We start from the raw sequence: 25,119 nt of genomic DNA, 5'->3' as shown, positions 1-25,119 counted from the left end.
CAGGTGAAAAAAAAAAAAAAACGCAGCTCAACTGAATGTAGTTAAAAATATAATACTTGTGTGATGCCAGTCAATTTTTGCTGCTAGTTTTGGAATAATTAAAAAATATCAAATGTAATAACTAGGGATGGACAAGTACCCATACCAGGTATTGGTATTGATATTTCAAGTTATCAGCGGCCGATAACTGTATCGGTTGCCCTCTTGTGGCCGTTTTATGGTTAGGAACTAAAAAATCTCGACAAGATAGACTCTTCTTGAAATAAGTTTTGTTGCTTCTGTAGTTGTTTTGGTCCTCGTGTCGTATCATCTTGCTTGGTGTCTTATAAGCCCACGTGGGCTGGGCGTGCTATTGTGTACATGACACAATAATAAAAAAATAAATAATTCAAAAATATCTGTCTTACTTTAAAATTATCTGAGGAATAACAATGTTGAGTGCTCGAAAGGAATAATTTCACACTTCCCAATAATGGCTTCAAGTCAACCGAGATTTACACAATCACACAAAAAGGTAAAAATAGAAAGAGAAACAAAGATTTTCACATAATCATGCCAACACTTTCAATACTTCTTTTGTGAAATTATTATAATGTGGCCATAGCACATGATCTAATATTCATGCTATCGTGGCATTTCGGAAAAGGCCTCAAATTGACAGGCGAGAAAGGAGGCTGAGAAGAACAGATGTGAAAGTGTGAGAAAATAGAAAAGAGGAATGGAGCGGAGGAGTGTCGCGGACAAAGACGGAGCGAGGGAGAACCAGAGAGAGAGAGAGAGAGAGATCAGGGGGCCGGGGACAGAAGAACAGCGGACGCTAAACGAATTCCCAAGCGAAAAGGAGGGACACGGAGAAATTACAGAACAAAAAGAGAAGACAGAAATGACATTTCTTAAGGGACTGCTGTGTGGCATGTGTAGGAAGAAAAATGAAATGTGAGGACCAGAGAGAGATGGAAAGGCAGGAGAGGGCATGGGGAGAATGGAATGAGTAAGAGCACGAAACAAAAGAAGAAAGTGTGTGACAGGTAAGACTAATTCATGAGAAATGACGGGAGCTGGCGAGGCTCCCGGCCGCACTCCACCGATTCGGGGCTGGGGTGGGATTTTTTGGGGAAGTTAGTGGACAGAGAAGGGCATGTGATATGGATCCTTTGAGTTTTCTTTTTCTTTTTTTCAAAAAAGGTGCTCTCTCTAGAAATGGGAGATGAATATCAAGCCATAAAAAAAAAAAAATAAACTCTTCTTTTTGAAGGCGATTTTCCTGGCAGGTAACTGGAGCAGAGAAAGACAAAGGTGAGGAAGAGATTGGGTTGGCAAAAAAAAAAAAAAAAACTGAATAGCAAGACGCACAAGGGAATGGGAAAATGTGAAGAAGAAAATGTGTGAAGTGACAGAGGCGAGAAAGAGTAAGCGAGGAAAAGATGAGAGATGGCGATAAAGCCAGAAGAGCGACAAGTGCCTTTGATGCCGCCGCTCTTCACCTGTGGCGGTTTGGAAGCAGCCTCGTGCACGTGCGTGCTTCTGTGCATGTATTCATAAGCGCATGCGTGCATTTGAGCGAGCGCTTGAGCTAACGCAACTGGTTATGATGAAGTTCACACAAGCATGAAAAGACAGCACTGATAAGGCAACTGCTCATTTGTAGCGCAGTTGGAAAGCGCATGCTTGCCACTGGAGGCTTCCACAAAGATAGCGAACTGACTTGACGACCGAAGTTTGCTCGACAGGCGAGTACAGTGAACCTTTCAAAGTCAACGCCGTCTTGATTTGCCGTGTTTTACAGCAGGCGGTATCAAAGTCACGGCACACTTGCTGCTGTGCAAAGTATCGGCGATGTATACCTTGTACACCTGTTACAACTCACCTGCTTACTCATGTGTTATCTTCTGATTTCCGAACACAACACTTTAAGAGTACATTTACAGTACGTGACGTGAATCCAAACATGGAATGCCAGCGACGGCAATTGCCGTCAATTACGTGTTTGTTTTTTTTTGTATGGGGAATGGACAGAAAAGTATTGGGCAGGTCAGGTTTGATAACTTATTTTCTCCCCAAAAACTTAAATACGTTCCATTTTAAATATTACCATATTTATACGTTTATGTTTTTATATGCTAGAGCATACAGAAGGCTTTGATGCAGAGGGACACCTGAAGAATGGTAGTTATTACAAAAACGGCCAGCAGGTGGCAGCAGAGCATAAGAGATCAACCAGGGCCATGTTGCACCAAGCTGTTTCGCCAACAGTTTTAAACAGATTTGTGAATAATGATAAAACAGCTATATATTCTAATGCTAATTGCTGCAAAACGGAAACAGATACAAATATCTATTTGTTTCCTGATGAAAGAAGAGGTTCTATTCTTTCTTTTGGAAGGTTCCATGTTTTCATAGCAATAGAACTGAATATTCCGGTGGCCTTGCAAAATCAGTCAAATTCCAGTAAAACAGCCGGCGGCAAAGGGGGTTGCTACAGTGAAAATGGCTGGGAGTGAATGAGTAAAGCTGGTAAATTAAAAATAATAATAACTATGGCCAGCAGATGGAAGCATTGCATTTTTTCTTAATTTTTGGCCCAAAATAGGTGAGTTGGGTGAAACTAACCCATGTTCCCCTGAATGCTAAAAAAATAATAATAATTAAAAAAAATAATAATAATAATAAAAAAAGAATAAGGTAGAAGCAACATTTTTTTTGTGATGAATTAAGAGAATCTAATCTTTCTGTGTTTAGTCATAAAACAATATTCTGTAAGCCTTGAAATATCATTCAAAATGCTATACAATTGGCTGGCACTCAAGAGGTGCTCTTTCTAAAATGACTGGTCAAAAAGTGCTTGAGAGCTGATGTATGAGACTTTGAGAGCTTTCAAACCTTTTTGTGTACACCCCGGAAGAAGGCACTGCATATAAGAAATTGTATGTATGTACGACGTATGGATTTAGCCTCACTCCTTCGCACATTCTTTCAGTGTTTGCATGGACAAGTTGCATGGTTTTTCAAAACTTCCACTTCTAATTCTAAATGCTTATTATTGGCCAAAACGTCAGTTGCAAAATGTCTCCAGTTAAAAACAGTGTAGAGTAAACAGGGAACAGAGAAGGGAGAAAAAGAGAAGCTGGCAGGGGCGATAAAGGTACGGTCTCCAAAGTTGATGTCATTCTATCTACAAACGCATCACACGTTGTCTTTTAAGTTCGGCTTCTTTCAACACGAGCCAGTCAAGATCACAGTCGCACATATTTCCACTATCGTTTGGATAAACGCACACCTTCCACTGCATCTCTTTCCACTTGCCAATTCCATGCAGACCAAAGCCAAATAAAGGCCACCGCACACAAGGCTTATTAATCACCCTTAATCACCCCTGAAATAACCTCATGAACTATTGATGAGCTGCCATATCAAGGTCCCTTATAGCTGGGAGGTGTTTGCACCCGCCAAAAAACGGAGTGTGATAGTGACAGACGCCACCCCTGACCTCGATCATTTTGCAAATTCAGATTTATTGCAGGTTGTTATGAAATGCACCCATGTGTACACGCAATTGCGGGATGTTTGGGCCAGGGCATAATGGATTGAGCACAGGGCCTCAAGACATTTTTTTTCCCACTTTTGCTAAAGACTTACCAACCCATGTATATTTTTTTCTGTTCCATTTTGAATTTATACTGATACCTCTTCATAAACTTATTTTGAAAAGTGCTTTATAAATAATGTGTATTATTATTAATATTATTATTTTGATTATAAACGGTTGAAAATAATTAATCATGTGTATGTTGGGTCAGAAACTTTAATGCCAAACAAAATTTTATATGGATTAGCATTTAAATTCAAAGCCAGTTTATAATAATTACTAGGGCCTGACCAATTAATTGGTCATCTGATTTTATCGGCCAATATTAGCCCTTTTCAAAATAATCATCATTGGCGAGATTGAACGCCTAAAGATCCATACTATCTCACGAAACAGTAAATGCTGTTCAGTGTTGGAGTCATTCAGAATAAATGCCCTTGTGCCATTTTTCCACTACATGGATCTCTTGCTCCTTTCAATCCAATAAACATTAAGGAAGACAGCGACATACTGTCCCAATTATTATGGCCATGCATGAACACGGCCATTTAATGGCAAATTAATGGGTTACGTTCCTGAACATTATATTTAAAAAAAAAATTGGCTTTACAAGGATTGTCACAGTTCTGACTTCAAAGCGTTCAAGGCGAATGTAAACAACAAAGTTGGCTCATTCTGATCAATTGTTTGTTGTTCTGGTTAACACAGCCAGTCCAAATGACATTGTGTTATGAGTATAGTAAATGAATGTTATAATAAATAAATAAATAAATGTTTATGATGTAAATGATATTTTGCTACACACTTGTTGTTTTTTTGCATGGTAGTATTTAAAAATTACTGTAAAGTTAGTATGTTAAATTCATATATTTGTTATTGCGATACGTAACCCAAAATATTATTTTATTCATCAAATATTTTTTAAATTAATTAGTCGATTAATTTGTTATTGAAAATTTTACCCATATTAGTCTGGCCCTATTTACTATTATAGTAAATTTATAAGGTCCTCTATCAAATTCAACCAATGTTTAAGCCTTGGTGGAGGTACTGTTTTAGAAGAAAAGACACGTACTTCCATTTAAAAAAAAAAAATAACCAAGAAAAACCCCCAGCACACCTCCACAGAGGCGCGCGTTCAAACACACAAAGGCTGACTTGGAAGCTGTCAAGTGCAAACAAACTGATGACAAGACGCCGACAGATGGAGTCACTGAGGAGAGACGAGCGACGCATTCAACTCAATTAGCAACGTGCTGCTGCGTGACGCTGATGGGATATGGAATCTTACCATGACTAGCAACCTGTCAATCCGGCAACAGAGCCGCAAAACAAGCGGCACGCGAGATGCAATAAATGAAATCTAATAAACCGATAAATAAATTAATTTACGAATTAATGGCATAAACCCAATGAGCTCTGCATCACAAAACAGGGCATAATGTGACCTGGGAGCCTCAACTCCCCCCCCCCCCCCCACCCCCCCCGCGAGCGCGAACACGCACACCAGAACCAACCGGCAGCGGGGACGCTGAGGCAAAGGCGGCGGAGGATAACGACAGAAATACGAGAAGCGAAAGAACAATGGCTGCTTGCCTATTTCCTGCTCACTCCGTCTCTTCCTCTTACCTGTGTGCGCATTTGAGAATTCTGTTCATACATTATCCTGCCATGGTACCTAATGAACCAGGCGTCTCCACCCTGACACTTACGCTTGGCTAGGCAACCCTTATTACAGAGTGGCGGCGGGCGCGCACGCACGCACACACACACGCAGGCCATCACATAATCTGTTTCATGGGGTGCGCGAAACATCTCTTGCTGCTCGTGATCACCAAATCAAAATGCTGCTGCTTCTTCTTTGTCGTTACTTCGCAATTGTCATGTTTGTGTGTCAGTCACAAAAATATCAAGCTCCCGCACAAATGCATGAGCCCGCTCAAAGACCCCCTGTGAACATGGTGACAGACACCGCATGTCCCTCCTGAGTAGTTGGTTATGATAATTTTTTTATTGTTCCAGACTTGCTCAAATATGCTTTTTTGCGTCTTTCACCCCCCTAGCATTGCGAGTCCCCCCCCCCTCCTCCTGTAAAAGCACAAAATCAAGTGTAGCTTTTGTAGCAACATGCCAGGATGCATCCTGCAGCGTGATGATTGTTTGGTCTTAAAAAAATACTTGAAAAAAAAAAAAAACCTTCCTCCAAGTGCTTAAGTGGTAAACCAGCATGGCTGTGGGATGCCAATCAGCTGCAAGTTGGAGCAACAAAAGCAGAGTTGGCCCAATAACGCCCAACGACATGACAGTGTGCAGGTGAGAATGGAAGCCGCTTTTGAACGCGGAGGACGCTTGATTAAATTGCATGGCATGCCGTTCCAGCACCCAGTTTGAAGCTCAATGCAGAAAAGAAAAAAAAAAAAAGATGTAAGAAAGCAGAAATTGCTGTCCCTCATCCCTTTAATCTAAGATTAGATGCTTGGACTAGTGGTGATGTAATCTCTCTTTGAGAGGTGATTGCTGTGGCTCAGCTGCTGATTGTGAATTTTAGCCGTGCGGGTTCTGACCACTGTTACATTTGAAGCGCCGTGTTGGAACACACACAAATTCACGGCTCGTTCAAGTGGACATGATGTTGTATTTTGATAACGATCAATTGCGGCATTAGGGTCAGCTGCACATTGTAAATACTGTCATTGTTTTTATTTCAATTTTTTATTGCATTTATTTACTCACATGAGTCAAAATATTCCAAAACTGGCATAGCTAAGAATATCTTTTACTATTTTATTGTTGATCATTGTCTTTGCCTGCACTGTGGCTCAAATCAGATAAACATGACTGCATATAGATTCTTTGGCATACTTCAAAATTTGTTCAACATCAAAAGTCCATAATTATTAGTGACGTAGCTTGCTAACGGCGTGAGTATGAGGCTACAACAAAAGGGTTTATTTACTATTTAAAGAAGCAAAAAATGAATCAATAACCGACCAGGATTCTACCATTTTAAACACAAAAAAAGGAAAACTTCAACGTAAATAGAAGTGGAAGGTTTTCCACCTCATTTGCTGCCGTAAACACGGGGTACGTTTATGAAATTCACGGAGAGGTAGAGCGCGCTCCCTTCCCGTTATTTTCAGAATGTTAAAAAGCAGTCAGCAGTTCGTGCTTGGACTGTTTCCTTTTCTAGTACTGCCTCACGCGCCGGTTTCCGTTTTTTTTGTGGGGCACACTGAATAACCAAATGGCACATTTAAACAATGCTCTGAAATGACAAACGGTCAAAGTTAAGCAGTGTGCACACTGATATAAAGCATCTACGATGAAGACGGGTATATTGGATATGATGAGTGCTAATGTTCTTGTTCTTGTCTATAAAATACATTTCGTTAAAAAAAATTATTTAAAAAATCCCCGACTTGTATGTCATTTTTTTTCTTCTTTAGGATATATATATATATATATATATATATATATATATATATATATATATATATATATATATATATATATATATATATATATATATATATATATATATATATATCTGTACAGGACAGTTGTTTGATTCCCATTTTTGATTATTAGATCGTGTACGTGCAATTTATTTTGTGACTGATCGTGAAGGGCGTTGCCCATCCGCTAAGAAAATATGTTATTTCAGCGGAGCGCGCGGAATTTTGACATGATTGCTAAACTGCCTAAAAGAAAACGACCCATTTTTTGTATTCCACCTGCATGACAAATCAGCTATCTGCGTGTCGTTCTTTTGAACACAATCTCAAATGGAAGCAGAGGAAATCACGTTCCTATTAACAATGTCAGATGTAAAGTTGTAAATTATTAATCATTCTGAGAGAAGGACCTCTCCAAGGAGGACTCTGCGGAGAGTACTGTGTATTAATGGAGTGCCTTTGTTGGTGTGATCAGCATGTTTTCAAAAATGTTACAAAGGCAACATATTTCACGGACGCGGCGTGGCAGACATTTAGCCAATTCCCTCATGTGCTGCACTCAGCTGTAAGACGCCTGGCTAAGCACCAATCAGGCTGTAAATACAGGGTACGCCGCCAGGAGAAGCTAGCACTTCAGCCACATGAATGTTCCCTAAATAATGACATACATGTCTTGACTTTGACATCATCTAAGAGATACATTATTAGCCAGATTTAGAAGCCATTTTCAATACAAAATGTAATTTAAACTAAGCCAGTGTGACTAGTCTATCTTATGTTTGAGTGTGTATGTGCATATTTGCCGGGCAGTAGTAGTAAACTTGTGTATTCCAGGTCAATCTCACAGGAGGTTTAACCTTGGTAAATCCACTATTAGGTGTTCTGAGAATGATGATGTGAGCAGTAGATCCTCCCCAATGGTTTCGCTTTCTAAGAGCATCCGGCAGGTCACAAATAGAGAAGCTATGGGGGTATTACAAGGTCAAAGGCTGGCTAACTCTCAATAAGATGACAATTTCAAGATGGCATTTTCATTTCCTGAAGAGACCGATTCCTCTTGGCAGCTGAGGCTGAAAATGTTTACTTTTGCTTATTTTGCCTTCGCTTGAGAATGCATACCGCAAATATGTTCCATGAATTCCGCCCATTCAAAGTACATTCTAATCAATAGTGATTTCTAACACCTACACAAGCATACAATTAGACCACTCATTCAATATACAAATGCGCTTTTCTGGGCTTTTTTTTTTGTGTGGTCCCTTTTCATTTTGTCCTTCAAATGTCTTCTGGGGCGAAGCAGTGGGAGCAGCTGATGTTTTTAAATGGCACATGGTTTGTCTCCTGGTGGTGAGATAAACATGGGGAAGAGATTAAAACCCCAGGCTTTCTTCCACAATCTCCTGCCTCCATCCTCCTTCCCCGCGCAGTGGTCATAGCTAAATCTCATTCAAAGCCGGACGCACTCGGACTATGAGGCGCAGCATATATACATGCACCAACTAGTAGGTGAGATACATTGACTACATTTACATGCAGGCAAAAGTGTTAACTCGATTGTTTCACAAACCGGAATTCTGACCATAACCCAAATATTGACTGCATGTTAACGTAGTCACTGGTAGATTCTTAAAATACACAACGTAGTAAGTAGGAATCTACACCTTTAAGGCTCACATTAGCATAGTTTAGTTGAAAATCGATTTCGTTTTTTTCCTCGTTGTTTTGTTTGGTCAAGTGCCTAAGCTCTTGAGTGGACCAAATCAACAACCGCTTTGGAACGTATCAGGTAATTCACAGATTTTAACGGTGACATCATGAGACCTGTTGACTACTGAAGCCCATGTGTGCAGTTTGGATGTCATGTTTTGCTAAAAATTCTGATTGCAAAACGTCTTCACCTTGTGATGAAAATGTTTGCTCGTATACTGTAGCCTGTGATATTGTTCATTTAAGTATTTTCTCATTCAGTACCCACTTCATTCAACTGCAGGGTGGCCCAGGTGTCTATTAGACATAGGGCATTCTAATATAAGTATATACTGCCTATAAGTAGTCTTAGGCATAACTAATGTGAATGTGTGGGCATAAAAATGTGAAGCATCTTTAGTACTACTCAGTCAACTTGTTTAGAAAATCCAAGTAGTAGCCTCATTCACTCGATCGAGGAATTTGTTAAGCGTCTCAGCGGGTGCTCCTGTTTTGATTAGCAACGTAATTCAAATGGCCTCAGCAGTTAATTTTTTTAGGTCCGTTTGGTAATAAGGGTGTCTTCAAACTGAGGTGATTACAATTACCATCCATTTATTTCCAAGGGGAATAAGGAGGCACGCATTTAGGACGATGGGTTGTTTTCTGTAAAGTAGCAGGAGCACACCTGGAAATTAAGTGAAGGGAAAATGAGGCTGTTATTGGCGGATATAGAGATTTTTTTAACAAAACCATTTTTTGCTCTATGTCACGTTTAATAGTGCTGTTTTTCCTCACTAGTTCGTCTATCAAACCTTCTTTGCGGAGGTTTTAGTGTGTGACAAGAGAGAAATGGACCGTGGAGTTTGCAAAGCCATCAAGTCATTCAGACCAGAGAAAATGACCAATACTGTGAAAGCATCCCGAGTTTACTGGTTGTGAGTGTGGACATGAAACAAGTTGATGAGCTGGAGCATTTATTAAGACTGTCGCAACACATCATTTCCTGTGTCACTGTGATTATGCTATGGCGGGAGCCCCCCCAGGTGGAGGTAGATCTATAGCGAACGATTAGCTCTGCCATTTAAATGACATTCACATTCGATGCTAATATTGAGTGCGTGAAGGTGAGTCATTTCAACACGGACCAAGTGAGCTGACAAGAGAAGGCGGCGAGATCGCGGCATCTCCTTGATATGAACGCCACGTCAATGAGTTACGGCCGACCGCGTATCGAGTGATGTGGGTGAGCTGGAAAAAAAACACACGTACCCACGTACAGTACCCATCTTTTTCAGCGAGTGCTTTATGACGTCCAATCATCGATAAAATCGATACTAACGTGAGTATCGGTATCGGACCAATACCAGAGCGCTAATATCGTTATTTTACATTTATTTATTTATTTTTGTTTCTCATGGGTCCCTCACGCAATCCCTTTGTAGCACACGCACGCGCATGTGCTGGTGCCAATGACAGCGGCGGGGGGCGGCACTGGTGGTAACAAATAATTATTTTTACAGTGAATGACATAATATGAGTCATATTATGCTTCGTTTGAGCTTTTTCACCTACTAGTTGAGCTAGGTATTAGTGTAGCACAACATGTAAGTATCGTTTATGTAATGTGACTAGACTAGAGGAACTTCGGTGGCTGACGTTTCTTTGAGTACAATTTTGGGATAATGGCACTATTTAAAATAGAAGGTTTTTATACGTTTTTGGGAGCAAATTAATTAAAAAAAAATGGATTTCCTTCATTAAATAATAAAAACACAATTTCAATATTCAACACCCATACCGCATGTTTTTCCAATATCGTGCAGACCTAATATATAAAATCCTATATATAATGTATATACTGTACTATTGTATATAATTTTCTTGCTGTTCCTTGGTGATTCAAAAATAGAATCACAGTACAATCAGTGGTTGGCAACTCACGGCAACCAATTACCAAACTCCGCACACCGTGCGACAGTCCAGTCGCTTTTGGTGGCGTCCTTCGGCATGCGCCAGGCTTTAAGAGAGACCCCCCCCGGTTGATTATTTACTCTGAATCAGTGAAGCCATACAGTACTCAAGAGCAAAGAGCAGTGCCGATCTGCCAACACTACAAGTCCAGTGGAACCAACAGGGATTGAGTTTGTTTAAAAAGGGATTGCCAGTGGAGGATATTCACAATCAAAGTGGACCTTGTGGACGTGCTTGTGAAAAGATACCGCGTTTGAGCTCCTTCCAAATAGGTTTTGTGCTCTTGTAATGATAACAGCGCTGGCCATTTGCTGGCACGGCTACTTGGGTCAGAATTGGTAAAACTTGTCTTTCTCTCTTGGAGGAAATTCAACTCTTAAGTTGTGCCATCTTTAAAACTCAAATGAGCCGTCGCCGTTTCTTGCCTGAACAAAAGGAAGACATTATCAAACCACTCGCTCACCATTGTGAGATCCATTTGGTAAACAGCCTGTGTCCTGCAGCAGTAATCAGGGGGCATTTTTTGAGGGATTTGCAGGCTGGCCAGGAGGCATCCGCTGGAGTGATCTCTAATTGCTTGAAGCGGAGGCCTAGGTCGCCTGGCGCTCTTTTGAAGCCATCGGCAGCAGTTTGCAGCCAGAGGAGTTAGCAGGGGGAGGCTCCCCGTTGAGGCACTTGCCTTTTTCTTTATATCTTGCTCCTCTTCTCCTCACCATGACATCATTATTCTTCTCCTTGTTCTCACTCTCCCTCCTTTCCATTTTCTTCTTTCGACTTCCCGTTTCTTTCCGAACAGCACGTGTTCCCTGTCTCCACTCTGCCTGTTCCCCTCCGCTCCTACACAGTCAATGAGCCAGCAATCACTTTGCAGCCAGACATCCTCTGCTCAGTCGGCCATGTTCAAGCCCTAACACCGGTGGCTGATGAGGCATTGTGGTGACGTCAAACACGGAGGTTTTTCTGGGAACAACAGTTAACCTGTGGAGGCACAGCTAAGCTTCCTGGGTTGCAGGACTCATACAGTGGCAGCCTTTGTATAATGAATGGGAGATGCCAAAGAGATAAAAGATAATGAAGCCAATTATATTTTTCTTCTCACCCACTGGGGCAAGAAACAAAAATCGATGTCAAATAGTCATTATATAATGACACATAGGGCAACAAAGAGTAAATATGAATTTCATATTGTGAGATATTCACTGGTTTGGACATAACTGAGGTGTTGATTACTTTGGAATATAGATGATAATATCGATGTCTATTATATTTCCATGCGCCAAAATTGACTTCAAATTACTTTTATGCTTTCATGACCAGAGGTGGGCCAGTCCGTCATTCATCATCGGCCAGGCCACCCGTCCGTCATGGTCAGTCTGTCATTATTTATAGCCGAACCAAACTACAATTGTCACCATTATTTATAACCGTGCTTCCGTGATCACTAAATTACAGTTAGTCAACACTATTTTAGCACCAACAGATAGTCTTCTTCTCCTTCTTTTATGACTACTTAGTATGTCAAGCATCGTATCTACTGCGGAAAAGATCCACACTATATCCCATGAAAATAAAAATAAAGATATTCCATAGTATTTACAAGCAATTATTAACAATCATCCCTTTGAGTCAAACATTCAGTAAATCCAAAAAATATAACATAACATGTGCACCTTGTAACCCGGTAGTAGATAAATCCAAGATAATAAAAGTCCATCACACAACATAACGCTGCAGTTTTATCTCTGAATTTCTCATCCAGCATACGTGTCTAAACAGGAAGTAATTGTGTGACCCAATCCGGAAACACCCGTTTACAAAATATTTTAAAAATAAATAATTTCATCCACTTTTAACAGAAAACCACAACCATAAAGGTATATGAAAGTTGTAGATTTGTGTTGTCGTGGCAAAGTGAAGTGACGTCATTTGTATTCAATTCAGCTGGTTCTGCCTCCTTAGCCAATCAGAGCCGGGCTATCAGTCTCTGCAAAGATCCTATTAAAAACAGGAGCACCCTCTCACACATATATAGTCAATACAGTCCGCTCTAAGCCACCTCCACAAGCAAACGCGAGACAAAGTCACGTCTTTTCATCAGTTGTCAACGAAACGAGCATCCGTCAGTGGCACTTGACACGGTTAGTGACGGATGACAATTAACTTCCGTCAGTGCAAGTTTCTTATCATCAGCAAAACGGGCGTTCTTCAGTGACGTACTGACGGATCTTGCTAACTCTGCTTATGACAGTGAATCATTCAACTCAAAGCACCGGTCTTGATGACAATTATCGGCGGTGATCACAGATGATTCAAAAGACATCACCATCATCTAGGCTGCCTTTTGCTCCCTGAGTCGTTTCCGTTTCTTCTTCATCGTGTTCATTTCCTACAGTTTGCATGCTCTTCACGTTTGTTTGCTGTTCCAGTGCACACCAGATTGGAGAAGCTACCACTCTCAAACATGCTTAAATAAGGGAGGAATGACAATTACAAAATTAAACTAACCGTCTGAAATTTTTATCAGTAAACCATAAACTGTTTCATGCTCTTGCAGGAGCAGTGCCGCTCTCCTATAAAATACACACCATCAAACGGTTTTGGATTGTTTGGAAGGCAGCTCGCTCAGTGTGACATTGACTTTTCCCTGCCAACTTCACACTGGGAGCTGCACTTGCAAGCTTTTCTGCCAATTCAGGTAAAGAGATTACAGACACACACCATGCGGTCTTCTGTTCCTCTGCCAGGTGGAAAAACAGCCCTTACGACCGGTGGGGGAAAAAATGGCGATACACAAATTAATGTTGTCCTCACACAATGCCATGAATCCTTTTCTTCTCCAGGAATTTTTTTCTATTATGCGCAACAATGATACAAATATTTATCCTGGTCCCCATATCTGTTGCACATTACTGGCACTTGCATCATTCACAGCAAAGAAGGAATTTGGCTTACAATCAGTCACACAATTAAAGCTACGCTAATGGGTGCTGCCTGCGTGCTAACTTATACTGAGCAATATTTAAGAAACTTACATATGTATTTCATCATTCATGTTAACGGTGTAATTAAAAAAGGAGAAGGGGGAGAGTGTGGAAATAAACAGAGGTGCCACCTTTAATATTTTCGCTTACACCTTTGAAGCAAGTAAATTAAGTCAAAGTCTTAAGGAAAAGGTCATGATTTATGAAGCTTTTATTGGATTATCTTGCTGAAGAAGTTGAAACCAATTAATTGCCTATATATATATATATATATATATATATATATATATATATATATATATATATATATATATATATATATATATATATATATATATATATATATATATATATATATATATATATATATATATATATATATATATATATATTGTATGTCATTATCTTATAAGTTAAATGTACTAATGACAACTGCTACTAACAATTTCCAAACCAGTGTTAGAATAAAGAAGATTTAGATTTCAGATCATTTTTAAAAGGTTTCATAAACTTTTTATTTTTTTTTATTCTAGACTCGTCTTCACACAATCAGGATTTTGTTATTTCAGCCGATCACCGATCGACAAGTTTGGAGAAAAGAAAGAAAAGATAACCGATTAGGATTCAATCTTTTTAATTCTACTTTTACATTTACTCAGATTTATTGGTGCTCATAGTTGGAGCATGCTGCATAATGCCTCTGCTCTCAGCTACGGTACCAGCTAGCCCTTAACCAGGTTGAAAGGAGGTGTAAAGCATGTTGGTCTCCTGCTGCTAATACATAGCCTCTCTACCGCAAAGACTCCAACAATTCTTCCACAGACAACAATGTGATATCTTCCAGTTCATGCTAAACAGCATGGGATGGTTGGAGGGTGCAGGCCCACAGGTGTGTAGACATGCCCAGGCTCTTCTCAATCCCCGCCTCAGCCCATGGGCAAATAGAAGGGGGTAGACGGTGGTGATCAGTGCCATGGAAGGAAACCCATACAAGAACAAATACTATGAACAAATACCTGTTTACATATATACAAATACTTTAAATCTTTGTGTAAGCTTACCCCAAAACACCTCACCACACTCTTTGCTCTGGGCAATGGCTGGTCATTACCAAGACCTTGTTTCAACTAAAGAACAAAGTCAAGACCTCCTGGCCACACCTCTGCTCTAAAAACCGTCCCCTTCTTGCTTAAATCATTGTCTGTCAAACTGACAGGGTTGAGATGTCTGCTTTAGCAACTTCTGGGCTGAAATCCAGTGTACCCTCAAAGTCATGGAAATGACTGGACAAACAACGACAGTGAGATACAGCGTCAGGTGAACATGAAAAAGGAAAAACAAACTTGCTCATCAGTAGATGGCGCTACCATCTACTTGGACAAACTACAGATCCTGGACAGAAGGGCGTAGCACTTCAACAACCTGCTGAACACCTTTCATAGCCAGCCAAGACCCATTTGTGGACCGTCCATGCAGACCACCCATCGCCGATCTGGATATGGAGCCCAGAATTTTATGGAATCCCGACAGAATGTCTGAAGCATGGCAGATACCTCCTTGCCCGCACATTCCAACAACTGATAACTAGCATCTGAAGTCATCACACAAAGATTGGAAGGATGCCAAGAAGACAAGGTGCTATGTCGAGAACTTTTACCAGACCCACACACCCAGCATCACCTCGCTCCTTGCTTAGAAACTATGTTGAAACTTGCGCTATGTTGGTCAAGTGATCCAAAGGCCTGCCCACTGTCTCCCCAGGCAAATGCTCCAAGGGCAGCTTTTTAACAGCCACATATATCTTAGGAGTCAAAAAAAGCACTACAAGGATCACTTCAAGCCCCTCCTGAAGCAGTGCGACATCACTCCTACAGCACTCAAATCTCAGGAAGCTGATCGCCACACAGGAGTTCAACCTGCCACTAGGGAATTACTCACCTTCAGGAGTAGTCCACAGAGAGGAGGATGCAGAGAGGCATCAACATGCTGCAGGAGGACCACCCCCTCACCCGCCCAACCCTGTCCCTATATGTGGCAAGACTAGCAGTTTTAGCTACCTACCTACTGTATCTATCTCTCTTTATCTGATCTTACCGTATCGAGCTATCATTTATTAATATTATTTATTAATGTATTGCTCATTTATGTAATGCTTCCATGCTGCTGACATAAATGAGTTTGGAGGTTCCATGATTCCAGGGTTGGTAGCATACTAGCTGTGTTTCTTATTCTATGGTCTGTTTTGCTTAGTGGTGAGAGTTTTGCTCACTTTGGTCAGATGACGTCACCAGAAAAGGTAGTCACATAGGCTTATGTTTTTGTTTTGTTTTTTACTTCCTTAAAATAATAATATAATAATTAAAATGTTTAATACCACTGTGAGCTCATATGTTGTATCTGGAATGTCAACATTGCCAATTGAACGAAGATACATTTGTGTTTTAGACTATTGTGAATTCAAACTTTGTAAGAACAGTTTGGGGAAGGCACTTTTGTGTTTCTGTATTAGTGTCTCAGGGCAAGAATTAAGGTCCATGCTGAGATAAGTTTGTTGTGGGAAAAAATGTGCACAGATCCCTGTCCCATAAACCACCTTTGAAATGAACTAGAAAACAAAGAGTAGTGGTCTCAGGTCCAACATCAACGCTTTTTAACCTCATGTACTTGTATGTATAAGAGGCCAACGACTAGCACACTTCATTTTCTTCAATCTACAGCTTATGCACTTCCTTCCTGTCCTAATAAAATATAGAAATATGAGCTAAAATACCCTGCAAAGAATGTATGAATGTACACATCCCTACTTTATGTCTTGCTACAAAATGAGCTTCAGGAGAAAAGAGAAGGTGGAATGGAGGCGGAGCAACGAGGGTACTGCGGTAAAACATGGAACAATAGGTGCCCTCTGGCATCAACCCCTGGACGGTCCAAGCAGCTCACCGAAGGTATTGAAGTCGTCCACAATGAACGGCTGCTGAGGCAAGAGCGGCTTTGGAGAGTTCAATTTCCAACACAATCGGCAGTATTCTAGTCCTTTAAATGCCAAGGAGATGGTGCTCTACACGCGCCTTTGTTGGGGGCTTTGCTTATGGCGATTGTCCTCTAAGCAGGAGACACGACGGGAGAAAGACGAGAGGTGGTGAAGTCGGGCAGGGTGCGGGGCAAGAGAGACGAAAAAAGACTGCAGGAGATAGAGTGAAAGAGAGGGGAAAAAAAGAAAGAAAATGGGAAATGTAGAGAATGTCTGTGGCATTCGTTCGTTCGGCCTCACAGGGACCGTCTGAAGGACAATGCTGCTACTATTGGAGTGTGACGTTTGTCCTCTATCTAATTCAGTGCGGCTCCACAGATATCACACTTATAATCAGGTGTCAATCATGCATCCTCTGCGCACCTAGACAGACAGTAATAAGCAATTACTAATTTTTTTTCATAACATCTGCAGGGGTTTGTTTGCTCTGACAGTTTTAGACAATAATATGTTACTATTACCACTTTAAAAGTTATGATAATAAACTGCAGGAAGTTGTATATTGGCAGAATTGATTTAGATAGATAGAAATGAGCTATTGCTGATCTTTCTTTCTTTTTTTCTTTTTACATATGACAGCAAAAGCTGGAATTATTTTTTCATGGCTCAATCTGTACGATAAAAATCTACACAGGTGGGAAAATTGATTTGGACTGAAGGCAGCTAGCTGTATAGCCAGTGGACCAAGGCACTGGTTTCACTTATAATATATTTAATGCCCTTTCCTTTGTGGTCATGAAGCAGTGGAGTCATTAATATTACACAACCACACCAGTGGCACTGATGAATTATTAACATTTTCTTATGGGTCTGTAATATTCAAAGTGTTTCATCTTGGAGACCTGTTGTCGCAAGATTAAAGCGCTAAATGTCTACTGTTTCAAATTCCCACTGGAAGAAAATATCAAAATGCTATTAAGAGAACCACTGAGTGTAGAAACTAACTGCACCTGCCTCCTGCCTCATTGTCAGACTCAATATAAATACGGCTGTTGTCGTCATAAAAAAAAAAAAAAAAAAAACACCACAGAGGGTTTTTCTCTGTCATTGTGTTCATTTGAAGGGCATTTTGCTGCCCATAGGCAAACATCTAACAAAGTCCCGGAGCGAAGTGTCTATCCTCTCTCAGTAAAGGCTGCCTATGCAGCAGACAGGAAAGAAAGAGAGTGAGGAAACGCCTTCGTCTCAAAGACCTCACACTGGGTCCTGTCATGACAGATCAAAATCCCCTCAAAGCCATAGATCACTTCCACTATAGTTCACATGTTCCACACTTGAAAACTGTTTACCAGGCTCAGAGAGTTTGTCTGCACAGCCTACTCACACACATACAGAGGAGAAAGGAGTGGGAGAGACTGTAATGCACACTATAGCCCTGCTTCAAGAGAGCAAGGATTATTGCTGGGTAATGTTCAGCTGTCAAAAGCCACGTTTCAATCACTAATTTCATTTCGGTACAGATTGGTAAACAGGGGCCAGATTTCCATTTTGACCCGCAAGGTGCAGGATGCCAATGGTCCCAAGGTGAGCTGGAGTCGATACAAGCCGACTATGGACGAGAGGTGGGCTGGTGCCAGCCAACAACAGGGAAACTGCAGTGATATGACTCTCAGTAAGCAACACTGCATTGCAATCACCGATCTGTATATATTACTGGATAGCTGATAGCCCATACACGTCGTCGAAGCCACAAGGCGGCCATCTTACTCCTCCCATCTCGCGAGCAGACTACTGTATAAACTGCACGTATATGTACAGATTAAGCATTTAATTTATATATATATGTATATACAAGTTATAAAATGTCTGAAGTCCTCTTGTTTATGTTTACCAAATTTAAAACATCATAAATCATGTTTCTACTAAGTACTGTCTCAAATGTTCTCCAATTTCGATACTGTAAATGTATAGGATTGTATGCCAAGAAACCTTTCTTGGGAGGAGTAATATGGCGGCCTTGCGACTTCAAAAGTCTTGGCCTATCAGCTATCCAGTAATATATACAGATCAGTGAGGGCAATGATTAAGGAGTGAACAGTAACCCATGCCTTGGTTACATCTCAGCTGGATTACTGTAACTCACTTTATTTTGGAGTCACCAGTCCCCCCTCAAGCATTTCCAGTTTGTCCAAAATGCTGAAGCTTGCCTCCTAACTGGTGCTCGTAGGAGGGACGTAACTCAATTTCTGGCTGCCTGTACAATTTCGAGTTTATTTTAAGATTGTTTTATTTGTTTTTAAATCTTTAAATGGTCTCGTCCCACTTACGCACTTGCCCGGAGCCTCAGGTCAGCGGACCAGATGCTCCAGGAGGTACGGACGACGAAGCTCAGAGGGGATCAAGCTTTTGCCATTGCTGGCTCCTCTCTTTGGAATGACAGGCAAGCCCCCTCTCTGGCCATTTTTAAAACTCGTCCCAAAACACATTTTAAATTTGTTTTTCACTGTCTTTGTTGCTGATTTTTACTCTATGTACAACACTTTGTAAGCAGCAATGGTTGTTTTAAAGTGCATTATAAATACAGTTGAGTTGAATTGAGAAGTCAGGATGCTGCTATGATGTTACAATCACAATCTTGCGGAGTGCATGGCAAATTTTGTACCATCAACTCTCCAGTTCTGAAGCAACTACTGCTGACCCAGTCGATCAACTGAGCAAGTATTTAATGAAAAAATTTAGTGCTTTTAAAGTTGCGGAGGATGAGTCTCTGTAGACTAATATTTTCCTCAATATGGCCCAGTTCAGTGTGAAGGAGTGACGAACTAACAAGAAAACTGAATGATGTGACAGGAAAAGCCTGCATCCTTCTCTTGCGGAAATACCTGTCAGTGCCCGTTGACTACTCACAGACACAATGATCGAGACAGAGAGAGAAGGACAGAAAGAGACACACACAGCAACAGAGCGAGGCCCGCTGTTGCTTTCAAGTTCCTTTAACAGCCAATAGAAACGGCCCAGATAATCGGCAGCCCTATGTGTGGTAACCAGTGGTTAAATCCAGCCTTTGAGTGTGCTGTTTGGCTTAAACACAGTGCTGGCTTTATGGCGCAAGGAGGAAACCTGTCTTTGGAAAGTCCTCTGCTTGAGAGAGAAACGTTCCCTCATCTAAAGATAAGACGCCGATGAGCGCGCGATAAAGTCAGTGCTTCTCCTGGCCGTTATCTGACACTGTTATCTGACTGCACAGCACCCAGCATCTCACAATCTTACACCCTTTAAGCACATCTCTGAAACGCGCAAACACCATGACCTGCGCAGGCACACACACAAGCTAATGCTGAAGCATTCTAAACACCGTACCATCGTATTGATCAGTGTGACACGCTCTCATTGTTCAACAGATGAGACACCTAATATCATGGTGAAATGGAACTGTTCTGTGTTATCGCACAAAGGAAAGGACATTAAATGACTGCTTTTTCAGTTTACTGGGTACTCACCTCTATGTCTGTTCGTAGTCTTATCAAACATAAGCATGGCATCGTCAACCTGAAAAAGAGGAAAGAATAAGCCCTTGTTAGTAAATATTTTGTGTCATCTTCTGACAAACTCATTCCATTTAATTAATGGCAGATCATCTGAAAAATAACCACTGCAGCATTGTCATCCAGACACCGTTTCCTTTTCTGATTCTCTGGCAAAGATATGCGAGTGAAAAGTGGCAGAAAATGACAATAATGACAAGCACTGAGGAAAATGGAGAACTGTTTGGACAATTTGTTTGATGAACACCGATGTCCATTCTTGGGGAAGGAGACGGATAAATGCATTACGCTAAGCGAAAGTGAGACAAATGGCCATCCGTCCTCATCTCACAGGCGCGGCAGCAGGAGCATCCACCATAATATCATCCCTCATCATGTCCAATAAAGCCACACACAGAAAGTCAGGCTGCATTTTTCCTTCACGCATCTCCTATCCACAGACAACCTGTGATTTTTATATCTTTGAAGAACTGCTTTAAAAACAGAGTGAGGCATGCTCATTCACTCCGTAATTTTGTCTTCGGGGGGAATATAAAAAGGACAGAGAGCCGGGGAACAGCGGCAGACGGGGGAGGGGGGGAGGGGGGGTTGGGGAGCGAGGACGCTGCACCGCTCGCTTCCTGGTTATGGTTTCTAGGTAAGTGTAACGACGTACCTCCAAGGCTTTATGCCGTGCGGGGGAAATGCGTGCGCACAGGCCTGTGTCTGTGTTTTTCATGGGAGGGTGGAAAAGCTTTGGGAGAAGATGGGACGAGACAAGAATAGGGGTCTCAGTCAAGCAGAACTGTCTGATTGGATAAAAAGTAGTCCCTGGCAGCCAGGCAGACTCGCACTGGCACACTGCTCTTGCCACACTCTCGCTACACATTTGGCACAGATGTTGACGTTGCCAGGCAAGATGTTGGCATGGCGTGCGGAACCTGCTGATTTTCTGCACAGCTCACCAACCACATGCAGCTCTTTGGAATTTTTTAGTTTTGCGTGCGAAGGTAACTCTCATTTGGATAAGGTGGCTAACAAATTATAGCTGAAGAAACATCTGCAATCACATCACTGCTGCAATCCATCTTGTATTTGAGCACAAAAGACGTATAGAAAAGCACTGATAGGCCAAAAGTGGGGAAGAGGCGGGGCTTACAGTAATATCTCACCAGGATTGTCTGCATGGTGTTTATAGTCAGGTTTTTAAGCGAATTTTGTGAAAATGCGCAAAACGGACATGCGACGTATGCCCGTTTCCGTTTGTTCTTCTTTTGCGAATATTGAGAGGGGACTCCGTCGCTGTAGGTGGCGGTATACACCATAGAGATGTGATCCACCAATAATTTAAAATAAGAAGAACAGGAAGCGACTGAGCCATGCGATGATGTCGTATGAGTTTGCTTTTGTTATTCTTTATAAACCGTAGCATTTCTTTGCTGTTTTCCATCTAAAATTGCATGAATATTCACTTCTTTAATTAATTAAAAAATAATTTCTGTTTTGTCATCCCCCAAACATAACTTACTTTATCGTGTGACGTGTATCCGGTCTTGTCAGCGTTTATTCACAAAACCTGTTTCCATAGCCACAATTTGCAACACTTCTTTTTATGTTTTGTTTTATTTTACAGTAATCTATATTTTAGTTTAAGAGTTTACAGGGGTTCTTTTTATGAATGCAAAGCACTGCATTTGGTGTTGTCATTTTAACAAACCCTAGTTAACAGGGAAAAACGCAGCCAACACATATGTGTGTATATTCTACGATCAAATAAAATACATGTCAGCGGTAAGAATATGTTCACCAGTTCACAACTTGCCCAGAATAAACAAGGTTAACTCTACAGACAGATAAGTTCAAAAGCTAGAGCAAACTTTTTGAGTTTTGCCAGCTGTGAGAAATATGCTACCTAATTATTATATGATGGGACAACATAAAATGTTAGTACTAAGCAATAACACCAACAGCATCAGCTTTATCAAGAGACATTTATAATATCATCTGTCCTCGTGTTATCTCACAGAAAATCACATTACAGTGAGAGAAAGCGTGATAACTGCAGTTTGTAGTTGGGGGATTGTGACTTCATTGCCTTGGTTTAAAAGGACAATGAAGAAAAAAGAGACACTTTTGCTATAAAAGGAAAACATTTTGAGAAGTACCAAGCGGTACACTCTGAACTGGTGTCATTAAATAAAATGTGAGAAAATATGAGGTGTGTATTTTTCACTTCTTAACACTAAAATTTGACACATCATAACTTGTGACAGTGGCAGATGGAAGAGATTGTTAATCCACTGCTAAACATTTGTATGTTATTCTTAAGTGGAAGTCACCCTTAAACATTTCTTGACAACAATATGCTATATGTGACCTCACTAGTCTAAACATGACATTCTGATTAATATTACATTTGTGGAATAAGAGCTATGAAGCAAAATCCAGTCGCTTTTATCCATCAAAGCTCAACTTCAGAAAACAGGTGAGCTGCGATTGGTTGTTGCCTGAGCCCTGAGCAACATTGATGTCATCTTCGGTCGACAGCAAGTGGCAAAATGGCCGCCCCCTGAGACGGATGAAAACAGCTGGATTTTGCTGCATAGACTATATTGTCCCCCAAAAATTGGGGGTTGACTTGTCTTTTAAAAGTCAATGCTGGCAAAGAGTAGCATTTGACTTCATCTCGTGTACATTTTTACAGAATTTTGACAGGCTGGTTGAATTATGTAACAACCTCACACTATCAACAAGCAGGCGGCCTTGCTGGAAGTCGGCATTCCACTATTTCTGCTGCTACGGGTACTAGTGAAAGCATTGCCAGCCCAAGGCAGAAAGCTGAAGGGAGATCTGTTAAAGGAAGTGTATTACATAAATATATGATGCTATGACATTATTAGAGGAGAACCATCCTGTCATACAAGGAACACTGATTCATAGTGAAGCACTGATGGGCATTTTAACAGCAAATGTGCACATCATGCGAGGGGTCACACACTCGCAGGTCGAGCGACGTCGCCTCGCTCTGTGTCACTCTCGGTCGGGCCCTCCCGTTCGCTCTCTCCGGCACCAGCAGACTCTATAGAACCATCTCCTGTGCTTCAGGGCTTTTCAATGTAGTTATTCAAGCAGAACACAACTGTGTGCCTCCATCTGATAGAAGGTTAAGGACCTCTTCACGGCGCACAAAAAAGCCCGCCACACAGAGGTGAGGCCAGGCTCACCTCAGGGAAGAAATCTTTCTCTGTCGTCCTCCTCCTTCGCTTTCACTCTTTCCTTTTCTCCTGGCTTGGTGAAAAGAAAGGTTCAAAGGATAATGGCTGTCTTATCACTATGTAAAAGGGGAAAGGGAACTCCAGCGAAGTGGCTGGCCTTTTGTGACAATGAAGAAAAGAGCAGAAGTCTATTTCGCGGTGGTATATGCACTGGAACCGTCCATGACCACTTAAAAATTGGAGAGTGCTGCGAGGCAGTTGAGGGGGCAAGAGGCCAGGCAGCTCTTTAACTAAACCTGCAGCAAGCAAACAAGGCCGACAGGTGAAGAAAAGACATGAGACGACTGATTTGGCTTCATGTAAATTTCAGCGCAAATTTAAATATTTTTTAATTTTCTTTGGTTGTGCTGACCTTATACGTATACAAATGTCATTTAAGTACCAAAACTACATTTTTAGTTTAACAGTTTTTTTGTTTTGTTTAATAATTTGTGGCTGATAACTATCAACACTATGGTTGCTAAGAGAAACCTGTTGGCCACCTCATGCGCAACTGCATGTAAAATAGGATTAAAATTAAGATTTTAAATCTGATGGAACCTAAAACATAATGTCATGCTGAAACCTGAATAATATGAAATCCGCCTATTTTCTTTGTGCTTCAAAAGACAAATACATGATGATTTGGGAGAAAAAAAGGAAAAGTTCTGCAAGTGATGAATTATGTATCAAAGGACAAAGGCATCAATAAGGGCTAATGTGCTATGTTTGGATTGGAAAACAGCAGACCTGCCAGGTGACGGGGAGATTTAAGAGCTCTGGAAATGAATTATGACAGTGATTTAGATAGGTGTCAACTGCACATTTACATTCAACTCATGGCAGGAAAACTAGCGAATGGAGCTTCTTTTTTTCTTTTTTTTTGCAATTTGGGGTGACACTGATATGGATGATAGCTGATGCCAAATATAGTCAGGTCAAAACCACATACGGTCACCTAGGACTCTTTGTGTTGCTGTTTTGAGCTGTCACGAGTGTTGCACGTCTGATGTTGGAGTTACATATACCCGGTGTTATTAATTTCGTCTTTTTGATTTGATTTCAAAACATTCCTCGCTCTTCCATGGTGTAAGGAAATCGCCAATGAATTGAAAGAAACCGTTTTTTTTTTTTAAGCCTCTTTGTTGTCAAGCATCCATCTTCCTTGGGAGTGATTGAGCAGGAGAGTGATTCCCCAAATTCTCTTGGGATTTAACTGCACCATAGCTTTTCAAAGGGAGCCGGGTAAAAAGGGTGTTGAAAAAAAAAAACCTCCCTATAGAGCTCAATGAAGTATCACATCATTAGGATCATTACCACTATGACAAATAAGGGTCACGGTCAAGGAGAAAGCTCAGCTGGCTCTGTCCCTTCATCAACACTCCCTTTGCAGAGTAGATCATCTCATATTCTATTTCAGTGATGACAATTAAGAGAGAAATGATAGCAGCCCAGCGACAATGGACAAATTTGTAACAACCCTTTCAATTGTTCTTCTGTCGAAGGGAGTCTATATCATTGTCAGAGGATGTTGAATTGCGCACAGAGGTGCATCTACGCTCGAGTGCCTTTACAAGTGGTGGTTTAACAAAGAGCAGAGGGCACAATTTTTGCTTCCTTTCAGCTCTTGTAATTACACATTTCGGGGGGCGAAGTTTTCTTAATTGTTAGCCTATGGGTGGCTTTTG

General features: G+C 41.0%; 1 protein-coding gene across 4 annotated transcripts in view; it reads right to left on the bottom strand.

Annotated features, from left to right (window-relative positions):
* The window catches only part of LOC147160915 (RNA-binding protein Musashi homolog 2), a 257,629-nt gene that overhangs the window by 107,930 nt on the left and 124,580 nt on the right, over positions 1-25,119 (bottom strand). For all 4 annotated transcript variants that reach the window (XM_086097953.1, XM_086097955.1, XM_086097954.1 and 1 more), the window contains exon 7: positions 20,154-20,202. In XM_086097953.1, coding sequence (XP_085954079.1) covers positions 20,154-20,202 — 49 coding nt within the window. The remainder of the gene's footprint in view (positions 1-20,153; positions 20,203-25,119) is intronic.

The sequence above is a fragment of the Leptonotus elevatus genome, chromosome 16, assembly GCF_054856555.1.
Source record: "Leptonotus elevatus isolate MCC_2025b chromosome 16, RoL_Lele_1.0, whole genome shotgun sequence".
NCBI classification, from domain to species: domain Eukaryota; kingdom Metazoa; phylum Chordata; class Actinopteri; order Syngnathiformes; family Syngnathidae; genus Leptonotus; species Leptonotus elevatus.
Note: the sequence above shows the minus strand (reverse complement) of the source record. Positions and strands in the feature narration are given on the sequence as shown.